General features: G+C 36.0%; 1 protein-coding gene across 1 annotated transcript in view; it reads right to left on the bottom strand.

The window, feature by feature from the left end:
• Positions 1–18728, bottom strand: part of PCDH15 (protocadherin related 15) — a 1094267-nt gene that overhangs the window by 11013 nt on the left and 1064526 nt on the right. Inside the window, exons 32-34 of the mRNA XM_060404607.1 lie at positions 15919–15984; positions 13609–13627; positions 11901–11939 (exon numbers count right to left, since the gene is read on the bottom strand). Of these exons, the coding sequence (XP_060260590.1) occupies positions 11901–11939; positions 13609–13627; positions 15919–15984 (124 nt within the window). The remainder of the gene's footprint in view (positions 1–11900; positions 11940–13608; positions 13628–15918; positions 15985–18728) is intronic.

Here is an 18728-nt window from a genome sequence, read left to right as displayed (position 1 = left end):
CTGAAAACAATAGAAAACAAATTAAAAGCTAAATTCACAGGAACAGTAGAAAAATGATTACTGAGTGGAGGAAATGATGAAAGATTTGTGAAAGTGCTCAACTTTTAGCTATAAGGTGTGTAAGGTCAAGCATCAAACGTAAAACATGGTGACCACAGTTATAATGCTATACTGTATGATTGACATTTGCGGAGGGGGTACAACTTAAATGATCTCACAAAAAAATAATGAGTAAAAATATAAGATAAATATGTGAGGACAGATATGTTAGTCCTTTTTACAGGGTATGCATGCATGTGTGTGTGCTCAGTCATGTCCTACTCTTTGAGACCCCATGGACTATAGCCTGCCAGGTTCTTCTGTCCATTGGATTTTTCAGGAATACTGGAGTGGGTTACCATTTCCTCCTTCAGGGGAGCTTCCCAACCCAGGGATCCAACATGCATCTCTTGCAACTCCTGCATTGGCAAGCGGATTGTCTACCACTGAGCCACCCGGGAAGTCCTTTCACAGTGTATACATATATCAAAACACTAGAATGTACACTTGAAATATTTTACAATTTAATTTATCACTTATACCTTGATAAAGCCAAAATTATCTATACGTATTGAATCCTCCTGCCAATGCAGCAGATGCCGGTTTGGTTTCTGGGTTGCAAAGATCCCCTGGAGAAGAAAATGACATCCAATTCTAGTATTCTTGCCTGGGAAATCCTATGGACAAAGGAGCCTGGTGGGCTATGGTTCATGGGTCACAAAGAGTTGGGCACAATTTAGTGACTAAACAACACAAACAGCTAAACTTGGAAACAAAAGCTAGGTGAGTGTGAGTGAAAGGAGAAACAATATCTAAGTGTTAATGGGGAGGGCTTCAGCATGAGTCCTCTGTAAAAGTTTATTTCGCAGCACAATATAATTTTATGTCTGTATTTTTATTTCAAAAATGTTTATTACAGGAAAAAGTTGTGAGATGAAGTCAATTCAGACCAATAAGAAACTGGGACAAAGTTAAAATCTAAATTTGAATTATTAAAATTAAATATTAAAAAAAAACTGATTAATACTGATAGGCTTAGACTTTTGAGGCATTCAAAATCCAATGTAATTATACTAGTTTAAATGAAGCCAAAAGGTCTCAGAAGTAATACTTAACTTCTTGGCCAATGCACGTTTAATCTAATGCATGGGAAGACTGAGCAAAGACTGCCAAATGATTCTGAAGTTGAAACCTAAATGTCCATAAATGGAAGAATGTATTGACATGAAGAAAATGTGGTACCTACATATAAAGGAGTATTTTTCAGTCTTAAAAAAAAAAAGGAATTCTTGTCATTTGCTACCACATTGATGAAATAAGCCAGTCACAGAAGGACACATCCAACATGATTCCACTTACACAAGGTATCTAAAATAGCCAGTCTTATAGAAACAGAAAGGAAAATGATGATTGCCAGGGGATGGCAAAAGTGTTAGTGGCTCAGCCGTGTTCTACTCTTTGCAACCCCATGGACTGTAGCCTGCCAGGCTCCTCTGTCCTAGGAATTCTCAAGGCAAGAATACTGGAATGAGTTGCCATTTGCCTTCTCCAGGGGATCTTCCCAACTCAGGGATCAAATCCAAGTCTCTGGCATTGCAAGCAGATTCTTTACCATCTGAGTCACCAGGGAAGCCCCAGGCAGGAGATGGCGATGGGGGCAAATGTGAAGTTGCTATTTAGCAGATATTAAGTTTCAGTTAAGCACAATGAAAAAGTTTAGAGATTGCTATACAGCATTGAACTTATAGTTGACAATACTGTATTGTGCACTTAAAAGAGGAAAGATTTCAAAGTATGTGATCTTATGACAATTAAAAACAAAGAAAAGTTTTTTAAGTTGAATTTTAATAGCTTTTAGCAATAATGAAAAATATTTATGGAAATATATGCTACTGGAGGGGCTTCCCAGGTAGCACTTGTGGTAAAAGAACCTGCCTGCGAATGCAGGAGCTGCAGGAGATGAGGGTTGGATCACTGGATAAGGAAGATACCCTGGGGAAAGAAATTACAACTTCTGTATTCTTGCCTTGCTAATCTTATATACAGAGGATCCTGGCTACAGTATATGAGGTCACAAAGAATTGGCCACGATTGAAGCAACTGAGTACAATGTGACTGAGTGGATTTCAAATTTTAAAAGAATCAATTTTCCTTATAAACACTTACTTCTCTTTTTTCTTGACTGGTAAATAAAACTCAGGTCTTGTTAGTTAAATATATATATCTGGCATCAAATGACTTAAAAAAATAACAGAAGGATGGAAGCAATTGGGGAGGAACCCACATACTCAATCATCAATTTAATCAATCGCTCTATAGTCTATAGGGAGAGATGGGAGTTGGTGGAAGGGAATGCTCTGAAAGGTCCCACCTGGATACTTATATCACCTATTAAAGCATCATCTCTTCAGAAAAAGAGAAAATGGAGGAAGAAGTCCACCATTAAGCCTGCCAGTCTCCTCTGTTCAAGAGGATTCTCCAGGCAAGAATACTAGACTGGATTTTCATGCCTTCCTCAAGGGGATCTTCCCAACCTAGGAACTGAACCCGGGTCTCCCACATTACAGGCAGATTCTTTACCGACTGAGCCACCAGGGAAGCCCTAAGATCCTGAGTCAGACTGAAAAGAAAAGTGGAATGTTGGTCTTTTTTGCAGTTCCATACAGTCCTTGTTGCCATTCCCGTAGCAGGTGAATTATGCCAAGTATCTTACGAAAAAAGTGCTTTCATGAGCAGATAAACTGCTTAATGTTATTTTCAAATTTCATTTTTTCTGACCACACAGAGAAGGCATATAATCAATCTAGTATCTTACTGACCAAATTGTAAATGTTTGTAATGATGCAGGAAAGTGAGAGTGAGAGGCATTCAGTTGTGTTTGACTCTTTGAGACCCGATGGATATATATTCCATGGAATTCTCCAGGCCAGAATACTGGAGCAGGTAGCCTTTCCCTTCTCTAAGGGATCTTCCCAACACAGGGATCAAACCAAGGTCTCCCACATTACAGGCAGATTTATAACCAGCTGAGCCACCAGGGGAGCCTGCATGGGCACAGGAGGGCCGAGAGAAGTGACTCCACATTCAAGGTCAGGAGGGGTAGCTGCGCTTTGCTGGAGCAGCCATGAAGAGATACCCCATGTCCAGGGTAAGAGAAACCCAAGGAAGATGGTAGGTGTTGTGAGAGGGTATCAGAGGGCAGACACACTGAAACCATAATCACAGAAAACTAGCCAATCTGATCACATGGACCACAGTCTTGTCTAACTCATTGAAACTAAGCCATGCCATGAGGGGCCACCCAGGACTGGTGGGTCATGGTGGAGAGGTCTGACAGAATGTGGCCCACTTGAGAAGGGAATAGCAAACCACTTCAGTTTTCTTGCCTTGAGACCCCCAGGAACAGTATGAAAAGGCAAAATGATAGGATCCTGAAAGAGGAACTCCCCAGGTCTGTAGGTGCCCAATATGCTACTGGAGATCAGTGGAGAAATAATTCCAGAAAGAATGAAGGGATGGAGCCAAAGCAAAAACAATACCCAGTTGTGGATGTGACTGGTGATAGAAGCAAGATCCAGTGCTGTAAACAGCAATATTGCATAGGAACCTGGAATGTCAGGTCCATGAATCAAGGCAAATTGGAAGCGGTCAAGTAGGAGATGGCAAGAGTGAATATCAACATTCTAGGAATCAGCGAACTAAAATGGACTGGAATCGGTGAATTTAACTCAGATGACCATTATATCTACTACTGTGGGCAGGAATTCCTTAGAAGAAATGGGGTAGCATTCATGGTCAACAAAAAAGTCTGAAATGCAGTACTTGGATGCAATCTCAAAAATGACAGAATGATTTCTGTTCATTTCCAAGGCAAATCATTAAATATCATGGTAATCCAAGCCCATGCCCCAACCAGTAATGCTGAAGAAGCCGAAGTTGAATGGTTCTATGAAGACCTACAAGACCTTTTAGCACTAACACACAAAAAAGATGTCCCATTCATTATAAGAGACTGGAATACAAAAGTAATAAGTCAAGAAACACCTGGAGTAACAGGCAAATTTGGCCTTGGAGTACGGAATGAAGCAGGGCAAAAGCTAATAGAGAGATACATACACTTTGCCAAGAGAACGCACTGGTCATAACACCCTTTTCCAACAACACAAGAGAAGACTCTACACATGGACATCACCAGATGGTCAATACTGAAATCAGATTGATTATATTCTTTGCAGCCAAAAATGGAGAAGCTCTATACAGTCAGCAAAAACAAGACTGAGAGCTGACTGTGGCTCAGATCATGAAGTCCTTATTGACAAATTCAGACTTAAATTGAAGAAAGAAGGGAAAACCAATAGACCATTCAGGTATGACCTAAATCAAATCCCTTATGATTATACAGTGGAAGTGAGAAATAGATTTAAGGGACTAGATCTGATAGACAGAGTGCCTGATGAACTATGGACGGAGGTTCATGACATTGTACAGGTGACAAGGAACAAGACCATCCCCATGGAAAAGAAATGCAAAAAAGCAAAATGGCTGTCTGGGGAGGCCTTACAAATAGCTGTGAAAAGAAGAGAAGCAAAAAGCAAGGGAGAAAAGGAAAGATATAAGCATCTGAATGCAGAGTTCCAAAGAATAGCAAGGAGAGATAAGAAAGAATTCCTCCGTGATAAATGCAAAGAAATAGAGGAAAACAACATAATGGGAAAGACTAGAGATCTCTTCAAGAAAATTAGAGATACCAAGGGAACATTTCATGCAAAGATGGGCTTGATAAAGGACAGAAATGGTATGGACCTAACAGAAGTAGAAGATATTAATTGATATCTAATTGATATCTATGGGACATTTCACCCCAAAACAATGAATTCCACCTTGTTCTCAAGTGCACATGGACCTTCTCCAGGATAGATCACATCCTGGGCCATAAATCTAGCTTTGGTAAATTCAAAAAAATTTAAATCATTCTAAGCATCTTTTCTGACCAAAATGCAATAAGATTAGATGTGAATTATAGGAGAAAAAGTATTAAAAATTCCAACATATGGAGGCTGAACAACACGCTGCTGAATAACCAACAAATCACAGAAGAAATCAAAAGGAAATCAAAATATGCATAGAAACAGATGAAAATGAAAACACAACAACCACAATCCTGTGGGACACTGTAAAAGCACTGCTAAGGGGAAGGTTTATAGCAATACAGGCATACCTCAAGAAATAAGAAAAAAGTCAAATAAAAAGCCTAACTCTACACCTAAAGCAACTAGAAAATGAAGAAATAATCCCAGGGTTAGTAGAAGGAAAGAAATCTTTAAAAGTTGGGCAGAAATAAATGCAAAAGAAACAAAAGATATCATAGCAAAAATCAACAAAGCCAAAAGCTGGTTCTTTGAAAGGATAAATAAAATTGACAAACCATTAGCCAGATTCATCAAGAAACAAAGGGAGAAAAATCAAACCAATAAAATTAGAAATGAAAATGGATTGATCACAACAGACAACACAGAAATACAAAGGATCATAAGAGACTACTATCAGCAATTATATGGCAATAAAATGGACAACTTGGAAGAAATGGACAAATTCTTAGAAAAGTACAACTTTCCAAAACTGAACTAGGAAGAAATAGAAAATCTTAAGACTTATCACAAGCACGGAAATTGAAACTATAATCAGAAAGCTTCCAGCAAACAAAAGCCCAGGTCCAGACGGCTTCACAACTGAAATCTACCAAAAATGTAGTGAAGAGCTAACACCTATCCTACTGAAACTTTTCCAGAAAATTGCAGAGGAAGGTAAATTTCCAAACTCATTCTACAAGGCCACCATCAGCCTAATATCAAAACCTGGCAAAGATGCCACAAAAAAAGAAAACTACAGACCAAGATAATTGATGAACATGGATGCAAAAATCCTTAACAAAATTCTAGCAAAGAGAATCTAGCAAAGAATTCTAGCAAAGAGAATTCTAGAAAAGAGAACATTAAAAAGATCATAGACCATGACCAAGTGGGCTTTATGCCAAGGATGCAAGGATTCTTCATTATCCACAAATCAATCAATGTAAAACACCACATTAACAAATTGAAAAGTAAAAGCCATATGATTATCTCAATAAATGCAGAGAAAGCCTTTGACAAAATTCAACATCCATTTATGATAAAAACTCTCCAGAAAGCAGGAATAGAAGGAACATACCTCAACATAATAAAAGCTATATATGACAAACCCACAGAAAACATTATCCTCAATGGTGAAAAATTGAAAGCATTTCCCCTAAAGTCAGGAACAAGACAAGGGTGCCCACTTTCACCACTACTATTCAACATAGTTTTGGAAGTTTTGGCCACAGCAATCAGAGCAGAAAAAGAAAAACAAAAAGGAATCCACTTTGGAAAAGAAGAATTAAAATGCTCACGGTTTGCAGATGACATGATCCTCTAAATAGAAAACCCTAAAGACTCCACCGGAAAATTACTAGAGCTAATCACTGAATATAGTAGGGTTGCAGGATATAAAATCAACATACAGAAATCCCTTGCATTCCTATGCACTAATAATGAGAAAATAGAGAAATTAAGGAAACAATTCCATTCACCATTGCAATGAAAAGAATAAAATACATAGGAATATATCTACCTAAATAAACTAAAGACATATATATATATATATATATATATATATATATATATATAAACTATAAAACACTGGTGAAGAAATCAAAGAGGACACTAATAGATGGAGAAATATACTCTGTTCATGGAAAGGAAGAATCAACATATTGAAAATTAGTATACTACCCAAAGCAATCTATAGATTCAGTGCAATCCCTATCAAACTACCAACAGTATTTTTCACAGAGCTAGAACAAATACTTTCACAATTTGTGTGGAAATACAAAAAAACCTTGAATAGCCAAAGCAATCTTAAGAAAGAAGAATGGAACTAGAGGAATCAACCTGCCTGACTTCAGGCTCTAGTACAAAGCCACAGTCATCAAGACAGTATGGTACTGGCACAAAGACAGAAATATAGATCAATGGAACAAAATAGAAAGCCCAGAGATAAATCCATACACCTATGGACATTTTATCTTTGACAAAGGAGACAAGAATATACAATGGAGAAAAGGCAATCTCTTTAACAAGTGGTGCTCGGAAAACTGGTTAACCACTTGTAAAAGACTGAAACTAGATCACTTTCTAACACCACACAAAAAAATAAACTCAAAGTGGATTAAAGATCTAAATGTAAGACCAGAAACTATAAAGCTCCTAGAGGAGAACATAGGCAAAACATTCTCCAACATAAACCACAGCAGGATCCTTTATGACCCACTTCCCAGAATATCGGAAATAAAAGCAAAAATAAACAAATGGGACCTAATTAAAATTAAAAGCTTCTGCACAACAAAGGAAACTATAAGCAATGTGAAAAGACAGTCTTCAGAATGGGAAAAAAATGATAGCAAATGAAGCAACTGACAAATAACTAATCTCAAAAATATACAAGCAACTCCTGCAGCTCAATTCAAGAAAAATAAAAGACTCAATCAAAAAGTAGGCCAAAGAACTAAACAGACATTTCTCTAAGAAGACATACAGATTGCTAACAAACACATGAAAAAATGTTCAACGTCACTCATTATCAGAGAAATGCAAATCAAAACCACAATGAGGTACCATTTCACACCAGTCAGAATGACTGCGATCCAAAAGTCTACAAGCAATAAATGCTGGAGAGGGTATGGAGAAAAGGGAACTCTCTTACACTGTTGGTGGGAATGCAAACTAGTACAGTCATTATGGAGAACAGTGTGGAGATTCCTTAAAAAACTGGAAATAAAACTGCCTTATGCAGCCATGAAATTAAAAGATGCCTACTCCTTGGAAGGAAAGTTATGACCAACCTAGACAGCATAATCAAAAGCAGAGACATTACTTTACCAACAAAGGTCCGTCTAGTCAAGGCTATGGTTTTTCCGGTGGTCATGTATGGATGTGAGAGTTGGACTGTGAAGAAGGCTGAGCGCCAAAGAATTGACGCTTTTGAACTGTGGTGTTGGAGAAGACTCTTGAAAGTCCCTTGGACTACAGGGAGATCCAACCAGTCCATTCTAAAGGAGATCGGTCCTGGGTGTTCTTTGGAAGGACTGATGCTAAAGCTGAAACTCCAGTATTTTGGCCACCTCATGCGAAGAGTTGACTCTTTGGAAAAGACCCTGATGCTCCAAGGGTTTGGGGGCAGGAGGAGAAGGGGATGACAGAGGCTGAGATGGCTGGATGGCATCACCGACTCAATGGATGTGAGTTTGAGTGAACTCCAGGAGTTGTTGATGGACAGGGAGGCCAGGCGTGCTGCGATTCATGGGGTTGCAAAGAGTTGGACATGACTGAGCGACTGAACTGATGACCCAGCAACCCCACTGCTGGGATACACAACCAGGAAACCAGAATTGAAAGAGACACATGTACCCCAATGTTCATCGCAGCACTGTTTATAATAGCCAGGACATGGAACCAACCTAGATATCCATCAGCAGACAAATGGATAAGAAATCTGTGGTACATATACACAATGGAGTATTATTCAGCCATTAAAAAGAAGACATTTGAATCCATTTTAATGAGGTGGATGAAACTGGAGCTGATTATATAGAGTGAAGTAAGCCAGAAAGAAAAGCACCAATACAGTATAGTAACACATATATATGGAATTTAGAAAGATGGTAACTATAACCCTGTATGTGAGATAGCAAAAGAGACACAGATGTATAGAACAGTCTTTTGGACTCTGTGGGAGAGGGAGAGCATGGGATGATTTGGGAGAATGTCATTGAAACATGTATAATATATTATATGAAATGAATCGCCAGTCCAGATTTGATACATGTTACAGGATGCTTGGGGCTGGTGCAATGGGATGGCCCAGAGGGATGGTACGGGGAGGGAGTTGGAGGGGGTTCAGGATGTGGAACATGTGTATACCCATGGCAGATTCATGTTGATGTATGGCAAAACCAATACAATATTGTAAAGTAATTTACCTCCAATTAAATAAATTTATATTAAAAAAAGAGTTGACAAGAATACACAGGATAACTGTACAAGAAAGAACTTCATGACCCAGATAATCATGATGGTGTGATCACTCACCTAGAGCCAGACATCCTGGAATGTGAGGTCAAGTGGGCCTTAAAAAGCATCACTATGAACAAAGCTAGTGGAGGTGATGGAATTCCAGTTGAGCTATTTCAAATCCTGAAGGATGATGCTGTGAAAGTATTGCACTCAATATGCCAGGAAATTTGGAAAACAAAGCCGTGGCCACAGGGCTGGAAAAGTCAGTTTCATTCCAACCCGAAAGAAAGGCAATGCCAAAGAATGCTCAAACTACCGCACAATTGCACTCATCTCACACGTTAGTAAAATAATGCTCAAAATTCTCCAAGCCAGCCTTCAGCAATATGTGAACTGTGAACTTCCAGATGTTCAAGCTGGTTTTAGAAAAGGCAGAGGAACCAGAGATTAAATTGCCAACATCCGCTGGATCATGGAAAAAGCAAGAGACTTCCAGAAAAACATCTATTTCTGCTTTATTGACTATGCCAAAGCCTTTGGCTGTGTGGATCACAATAAACTGTGGAAAATTCTGAAAGAGATGGGAATACAGACCACCTGACCTGCCTCTTGAGAAGTCTGTATGCAGGTCAGGAAGCAACAGTTAGAACTGGACATGGAACAACAAAATAGGAAAAGGAGTACGTCAAGGCTGGATATTGTCACGCTGCTTATTTAACTTTTATGCAGAGTACATCATGAGACAAGCTGGACTGGAAGAAACACAAGCTGGAATCAAGATTGCCAGGAGAAATATCAAGAACCTCAGATATGCAGATGACACCACCCTTATAGCAGAAAGTGAAGAGGAACTAAAAAGCCTCTTGATGAAAGTAAAAGAGGAGAGTGAAAAAGTTGGCTTAAAGCTCAACATTCAGAAAATGAAGATCATGGCATCTGGTCCCATCACTTCATGGGAAATAGGTGGGGAAACAGTGGAAACAGTGTCAGACTTTATTTTCTGGGGCTCCAAATTCACTGCAGATGGTGACTGCAGCCATGAAATTAAAAGACGCTTACTTCTTGAAAGGAAATTTATGACCAACCTAGACAGTATATTAAAAAGCAGAGACATTACATTTCCTGCAAAAATTTATGTAGTCAAAGTTATGGTTTTTCAGTGGTCATGTATGGATGTAGAGTTGGAATATAAAGAAAGCTGAGCCTGAAGATTTAATGCTTTTGAACTGTGGTGTTGGAGAAGACTCTTTAGAGTCCCTTCAACTGCAAGAAGATCCAACCAGTCTATCCTAAAGGAGACCAGTCCTGGGTGTTCATTGGAAGGAATGATGCCGAAGCTGAAACTCCAATACTTTGGCCACCTCACACGAAGAGTTGACTCATTGGAAAAGACCCTGATGCTGGGAGGGATTGAGGGCAGGAAGAGAAGGGGATGACAGAAGATGAGATGGCTAGATGGCATCACTGATTCGATGGACATGAGTCTTAGTGAATTCCGGGAGTCGGTGATGGAAAGGGAGGCCTGTCGTGCTGCGATTCATGGGTTCGCAAAGTGTTCGACACGATTGAGCGACTGAACTCTAATGATGCAAAAAAAACAAAAAACAAAAAACAAACAAAACAAACTACCATTACTGAATTTCTTCCCACTAGGCCCCAGTTGCTGAGCTAGAAGTTTATATATTTTATATAACTGCGAACACCCCATAAAAGATGAAATTAATGAGCATAAGGAGGATGTGTAATTTTACTAAAGCTTTATATACAGTCACTGGCATTTGGATTTCAACTCTGAGGTATCTGATTCAACAATCTATGGAGAAGTATTCACAGAAATTTTTAATGTATTACTTTTTCAATTTTATGGCATGTGGGATTTTAGTTCCTTGACCAGTGATTTAACCCAAGTCCCTTGCATTGGAAGGTAGATTCTTAACCCCTGGACCACCAGAGAAGTTCTTCCATGGAATTCTTTAAATAAAATGTATAACATTTGAATATTTCTGCCACCAACCTCTAAATTTGGGGAGTGAATTCTAACCACAAAATGCCTGTCTTTAGCTAAGTTAAGATTCTGTTGTTGAGAAGTAACAATAAACAGAGTACTTTTTTTAAGTGGCTATTATAAAATTTTACATTTTCTAAAGGAAGAAGGTATTCAAAATATATTTCTTTCAATTTAGGAAGTATATAAAATGATAAATAAATAAAAATGACACACATTTATTATATAACTCCAAATATATTTTCTCATTGCAGGAGAAAATGTCATAAGGCATTTTAAAGTAGACTGCCTAAAGACAGTCTGCTGAATCACATTTCAAAGATTAAAGTCTGTTTATCACAACCAAGGTTCTACCTTTGTTATTTCAGCATGGATGTCACCATTATTTCTTCAGATTTTCCCTGACCTAAATCTGATCTCAAGAACAGTTCTGATGAACCCAGATTCACTAAGACAAGCAACAGATCAGGTTCATGACTTGTCTCATTTAATGCTTGTTTGCTTTTAATATAAACAAAGGTCTTATTTACCTGATTTCCAGAGAGTGAAGCTAAAAATTTGGAACTTCAGTCACCAGAAAGCAGAAGGGAGGTGAGTTGCTTGCTTATTTGCTTATTTGATCTAATTTAAAACCACCTTTTCTCTGCCTTGTAAAATTATGTCATGCTTGTAGCCACATACTCTGCCCACATGTGAAATAGGCCTCCAAGTCACATTAAGTATGTTGAAGACTCAGTGAAGGTAGAAAAGAAAAAGAAATTTGATACCTCTGGTTTAAGAAGAGAAGGCCTCAGCAGTTGTTGTTGCTGCCAAAGGAAATTAAAATAGAAAAAGGTTTAGGAAATAATTCAGGTGGAAAAAGCAGATTATGATTGAAAAGAGAGAAAAAAAGGTCACAGCTTAAAACTGGTTACCTTGAGATACTACTTATTAGTCATGTGACAGCTATTAACCTTGATGTAACATAGCACCATAAAGCCCTTACCTCTGATGCATAGCATTAAGTGATATTTTGACTATTTATGTTGAAACATAATTAATATGCTTTAATTTCATCATTTCAATTAACATCAAACTTAATAATCTTAATAAATAAAAATCTATAAATATTTTTTTGGTTTAAGCTACATAGCTAAAGAGTCATTTACGGTTCTGAAGAACTTTAAGCATTACACAATTCATTTTAACAAATTTAACCTTGTTTTAAATTGTCCCTCTTTTTCTCCCCAGTCACATTTATATATAATCAGGTTCATTAGGAAGAAGTGTAGGGCACACAAAAAAAATAATATGGTTCTAATGAATTTATCATTATATTCAAGACATGCTCTCATGTTTCATTTTTACAAAACTTGGATTGCATGAAGTCAAGATTTAAGCATGTTTTCAGAAATTCTTCTGTGATTAACGAAATTGTTCTTCTTTAGTTTTTGGAGACCACTTCTCACTCCCTCCCCATTTTACCCATATTATTTTAAATACACTTTCTACTGATCTGTTTCATAATAATCTGTACTATAACTAGATGAAAACATACACAGATTCAAATTTTGGCTTCTCAATTCTTGAAGGGAATGGTTATACAACTTAAGTCCTAAAGTAAGCATTGGGGATGTAAGCAGAGAGGTTCTAGGAATTAACCCTACCAGTGAGCCAACTGCTTAAAATGGCCAATAGAACAACTGTTTGACAGAAGCGATAGATATGCCACAGTACAGATGTTAATGTGCCAGTACAGTTAAGGTATTCACTTAAAGGGGTAGGAGGTTGAAGTTAGACATATTCTGATTCAATCTGTTAGCTGTGATAATTATCCCTGAAAATCATTCTTTCTTAAATGCATTCATTTCGATTTCTAAATAATCTAGGACTTATGCATTTTAAACCATTAGCCAATTAGGGCATATGCTTATTTCATTCTCGTTACTGAAGAGCTATATGCTAATTCTTACTAAATTTTCAGTAACTCATTGATAGTACCACTTACAGTGTAGTTCACCAAATACTATTGGTCAGAAAATCCAGTATCTTCTCTGCAGACCAAGAGTCAAATTAACACAAAAAGCCATACAATAGTCTGACTTGTTTTTAATTCTAAAAGCTCAAAAGTTGTAGGAGTGAGGCTTGGACTGATTTTTTAAAAGTTTATAAATTAGAAACAGTATTCTAGGTTAGATTTATAGCCTTACAAAAAGGAATTTGGGGGGATGTCACAATATGGAGTGATAATAAATCTAGAAAACAGAAATTTATCTTTGAAAAGTTAATCACAGTTGATCTGTGTTCACTCATTGACTTAAAACGTAGAACAAAGAAGCAACGCACATACAAGAAAATAAATAGCAAAGCATACTTAAAAGTTTTGTTAAAATAAGGGGAAATATCCTAGTCTTGAAAGAATGTAAATCAGTCCTGCCTGTAACATAAATATTTTTCCAGTAACCTTGATGTAACATAGCACCATAAAGCCCTTACCTCTGATGTATAACCTCTCCTGCAAGGCAGAAATGAAGAAATCAGTATTAAACACCCTGAATTTACAGATAAAATAGAATTATAGATGAAGGTAATTTAAGAAAATCATAGAAAAATTGAGAAGGTGATTTTTTCTAAAAAATTGTCTCAGGAGAAATATATTTTATGGCAGTATCAAAATAGGAAGATCAAGATTTTATGCCTGCATTATTAAAAACAATTAACACTCCAGACCCTCATGCCATGTGAAAACTAAAAAATACACAATTTGTTTTATCTCAATGGTGCATAATAACACACATTGACTCTGTTACGATCAGTTAGATTAAAAATATTCTATATCATGTCTGTCCTAGACAAGTCTTGATATGTGTGATACTCATTTGGGGAAAAGATATGCTTGATACATGAAAAACATATTGTTACAGGACACAAAAATATTACCTCCGTGACTAGAACATATTCTTCCAAATGTTTGTAAAGTTTTTTGTTTTGTCAAATTCTAAAAATAATAAATGCAAAATGTTGACTAGTCTTTAAATATAAATTACATTACTAGACATGATATAATAAAGTTTTCAGAAATATAACAGCCAAGCATTCAATATTGCATAGAGATTTATATAGTTAAATGGACTATAAGTTGCTGAAACATTTGACTGTACTTGAGAGGGAAAAAAGTATGGAATGTTTTCAATGTCATTAATTATGAAGATTTTTTATTTATTATTCATTAAGCACTTGACCTAAAGTATTATACTAATGCTGTTGACTATGCTATATGAAATTAATAAACAACTGCAATGAAAATTTACTATGAACACTCTCTAAATCCAGCAAAAGAATCTGTATAAAATTTATTTAAAATATTCCAAGGACTTTACAAGATAAATCTGCTTATTTGAATGCATCTTAAGTGATTATAAGGCACTGTTGATTGAATAATGGTAATCTGGTTGGCAATAATGGTAGTCGAATGCTTATACACATATACTGTTGTCAGCAATTTATTGCAATAGTCCTGTCTTATCTGTGGTTATCTATCTGTGGCTTCAGTTACCCATGGTCAACCATGGTCCAAAAACATTAAATGGAAAATTCTAGAAAAAAAATTGTATGTTTTAGATTGCATTCTGAGTAGCATTATGAAGTCTCACTCCATTCTTCTGCATCCCTCCCAGAACATGAGTGGTCTCTTGGTCCAGTATTTGAGATTTCAGGCAGCTATTAGGGGTCTTGCAGGATGCTTATGTTGTACGGTTAAATAGGGGGATGATAATCTTAAAGCATTTAAAAGTTGAGACATTTTCAACTTTTACTCAATTTGTATCTTTTAGAGATATATAAAGTTGAGAGCTCATACTTAGGTTTTAATAATGACTCGAGTCGTACCCAATAAAACCTATATTTCATTTTCTAGGATATTTAAATTGCCTCTTTTCATTGTCATTACATTCCATAAGCATAGGAAATAAAATATCAATAGATGAACTATACTATTTCCATTAACTTTTTTGTTGCCTTTTATTTGGTTACTGGCATTGTTTTGTCTTATCTCAAAGGCAAAACATAACTCAGAAAAAGTAAACAACAGAATCAATATGTATAGTTATCTGGTGTTTTCAATTAACATGACTTTCTATTAATACTTATAAAACCATTCATATGACACTTGTGCATCTTTTTATGTAGTTTATATCTAATATGTATTAATTTTTCATTTTATAGTATTTGTATGTATTATTGCTTATTTTTAACAATAAGGAAAATGTTAACAAGTTATAACTTTTAATAAGGCACCTAATAATTTCTTCTGTACTAATTGAATCATAATAAATGCAGAAGAAAAAATGATGTTCTGTTTTTGGAGGTTTGCTGTCAGGTTGTGTGAGCTTAAGGGTTGTGGTGAGAAATAATATTTTGAGTGTATACCAGAATATTTTTAGATCTCAAGTAGAAGATGCTTTAACTGACTTTATGATGAAGGAAACTTCTAAATATAAAATGAAAGACTAGATTAAATATAAAACATGGGAATGGATGTTTCATTTGCAAAGTATGAAATATTAATAATTTAAAATTATAAAAAGGTTATGTAAAAGGACAAAGTAACAATTTAATAAGGCTATATACCTACATAAAATTGTTATTTGGACTTCTTATATTTTTTGGCAATTATTTAGAGATTTAATTATCAAATAATTCTAAGGAATTAACAGGAAATTGCTTTTACATTTCCAAGAGGCTGATACAAAATAGCATGAAGACACACACACTCACATTAAAGGTTTACGCAATTGTGAATAATACCTTGTCAGAGTCCGCCAAATAGCACAAGTTCTCAAGCATATGATCAGCTGCCAACAAAAACTCCAACTGAAGTTTTTCAGTGAAAGAGAGAAAAAAATCATGTTCAAGAACCCCAGGTAAAAAATTGCTGTTGATTTGGATGAAAAGAATCTGAAGCAGAGGATCTAATGAAAATAGTTAACTATATAGTCTTTTATTTGATATTGTTAACTGGGGTGCTAGATCAAATTCTTGAAGAAATTTCACATGATATGAGTTAAATAAAACCTATGAAATGATGCATTCATTGTAGGGCTCTGGATATGAATTAATATACTTAAAATGGCAATTATCAAGAGGACTTTGCCTATATTTTGGAGTTGTGTTTTCTCTGTGCAGACATATCTCCTAAAATATTAAAACTGGAGCATATAATAAACAATTACACTTGTATTCAAAGTGAGGATTTCCAGTAAGTAAAATTTATTCCCTGTGTGAGATGGAAAAAACAAAGTAATTATTTGATGATTGAGGATAGCTCTCATTAAGATAGAAAGATGGTACTTGGCTTAGTTGATGCCTTTAAGAATTTAGCAAGTTGAGCTCTAAAATATAAAAACAACTACTGAAATTTTTTAGAGTATAAATTATTTTATTGCCTAAAATAAAGAGGAAAGACATATATAAAACTGGTGGCAGTTCACCAGATATATTTCTTCTTGATTTCTATTTAAAATTTTTATATTTCATTCATGTTTACAGGCTAAATTTGGATGATTTATCCATAGCAATTAAAAGTAATTAGGAGGGGAATATATGTTTATCTACAGCTGATTCACACTGTTGTACAGCAGAAACTAACACAACACTAAAACAACTATATCTTAATAAAAACTAATTTAAAAAAAGTACCTAGGAATAAAACCAATTATGAACTTTAAAAACTTTTAGTAGACAATCATGTTTTACATTATTGATAGACAATGAAAAATATAATTTTTAACGATGAAATAGTAACTAAATTCACACTAGATAAACTCTGTAGGTATTCACCTAACTTTCTTTTGATGAAACTGATCGGAATTTATTAAACTAGAGATAAAGATTATTTTTGAAGGAGACTCATGATAAAATTAGAATCAAGGAATGATATAACAATGTGAACAAGCAAAGCTAAAGAGCAATTTATAAACATTTGTGGAAACAATGAAATGTCTTACAAAAGTCAACAATTCAAGATTTATTTCCATTATAAAGAAAGGAAGAGAAAACACAATGAGAAATAAATAGAATAAGACAGCAATTGAAAAAAGTAAAAGATTTATCAAATGTATAAGCATACTAGTAAGATAAAAGCAAGCCAGAGTAAAGGACGTTCTTATAAGAAAACAGATGTCTACATCTATAGCACCTGAGATTTATTTTGGAATACCATAATGTCTGTCATCTCCTACATTTTTAGATACATAACATTTTATTTTGGTAGCATTTCTTCTTACCAAATACATAGGCTTCAAGGACACAGCAGAACATATGGTATCATTTTTTAGCTCATTTGTGACAGTCTGCTGTCTTCCTGGAACACTCATATAAACTATGATCAGAAGTAAATGTAAAACTTGACATGATAAACAAATCACTGGTTTAAACTGGATATCTAACTTTCATGCCCATATATACCAACTGAAAAATAGATTGAAATTACTTACTTTGTAAATAAATGTAGACAAATAATGCTACTTCGTAGTTAAGAAAGTTAAGGGAATTCTATAATATGAGTTAGTAATGATGAGATTAATAATCTTTTAAATTAAAAATGAGGAAAAACAAGCATTGCATTGAATTTAGGGTAAAAGAATAGTATCTTCTTTAATGTCCAAATTTGCCTCCACTGGAAGGTTATGGTCAAGAAAAGAGTTGTCCAGGTAAAACTGAAAAAGAAACATTACAGTGAAGTAGAATGACTGTGAGACTGGTTTTCAATTCCTTCAACAACATTGTGCAGATTCTCCTGGTTTTGTTCAGATGTCATTTCCGTATTTGTTGTCTCTGAAGGACAACTCATTTGAAGTTTTGAGAGTTGTGCTGGTGGATTATTTTTTTCTATTTGGCTGTACATGTTAGCTACTGACTTTTCCAGTTCTGCTAAGTTTTTTATATGCTTGAGAATGCCTTTTGGTTCCCTTTGAGGATTTGCATTACACAGTGTTGCTGATGTTGACAACTGTATCATAGTGGATTTCACTTCCTGGGCTGGTATCACATTGACAGTACGCTCAATAGCTGGTGTAAGCACACAGTTGGTGGATGGGACTGACACTGAAGGAGGCAATAAAGAAGGAAGAGGAGGAGATGCTGGAGGAAGAGAGGGAACTGAAGGTAGAAGAGGCGGAGGAGACGTAGAGGAAGGAGGAGAGGAAAGAGAAAGTAGAAGACGTGGAGAAAGAGGAAGAGGAGGGGGATTCGAAGGAGGAGAAGGAGGAAGACTAGACACAGAAAAGGGAGTAAGGATATGAGGCGTAAGAGGAGGAGAAGGAAGAGGAGGAGGAGGGGGAGGACAAGCAGGAGGAGGGGGAGGACAAGCAGGAGGAGGGGGAGGACAAGCAGGAGGAGGGGGAGGACAAGCAGGAGGAGGGGGAGGAGAGGTTTTTGGTGGACGGGGAAGATTTTCAAAACTGTCCTTTTTGGTTTCAAAAGTCATTAAACAAGTAGGTGTCTCTCTGCTAAGGAACTCAGAATTTGAAATGCAAGGCATTGAAGGAGAAAGTTCCAAGGAACAGTCAGGAGGAGAAACAACAACATTAGGTTCTGATTTGAGCTCCACAGTTCTT

The sequence above is a fragment of the Ovis aries genome, chromosome 22 (assembly GCF_016772045.2).
Source record: "Ovis aries strain OAR_USU_Benz2616 breed Rambouillet chromosome 22, ARS-UI_Ramb_v3.0, whole genome shotgun sequence".
NCBI lineage: Eukaryota > Metazoa > Chordata > Mammalia > Artiodactyla > Bovidae > Ovis > Ovis aries.
The sequence above is the reverse complement of the archived record's forward strand: the minus strand, read 5'-3'. Positions and strand labels throughout refer to the sequence as shown.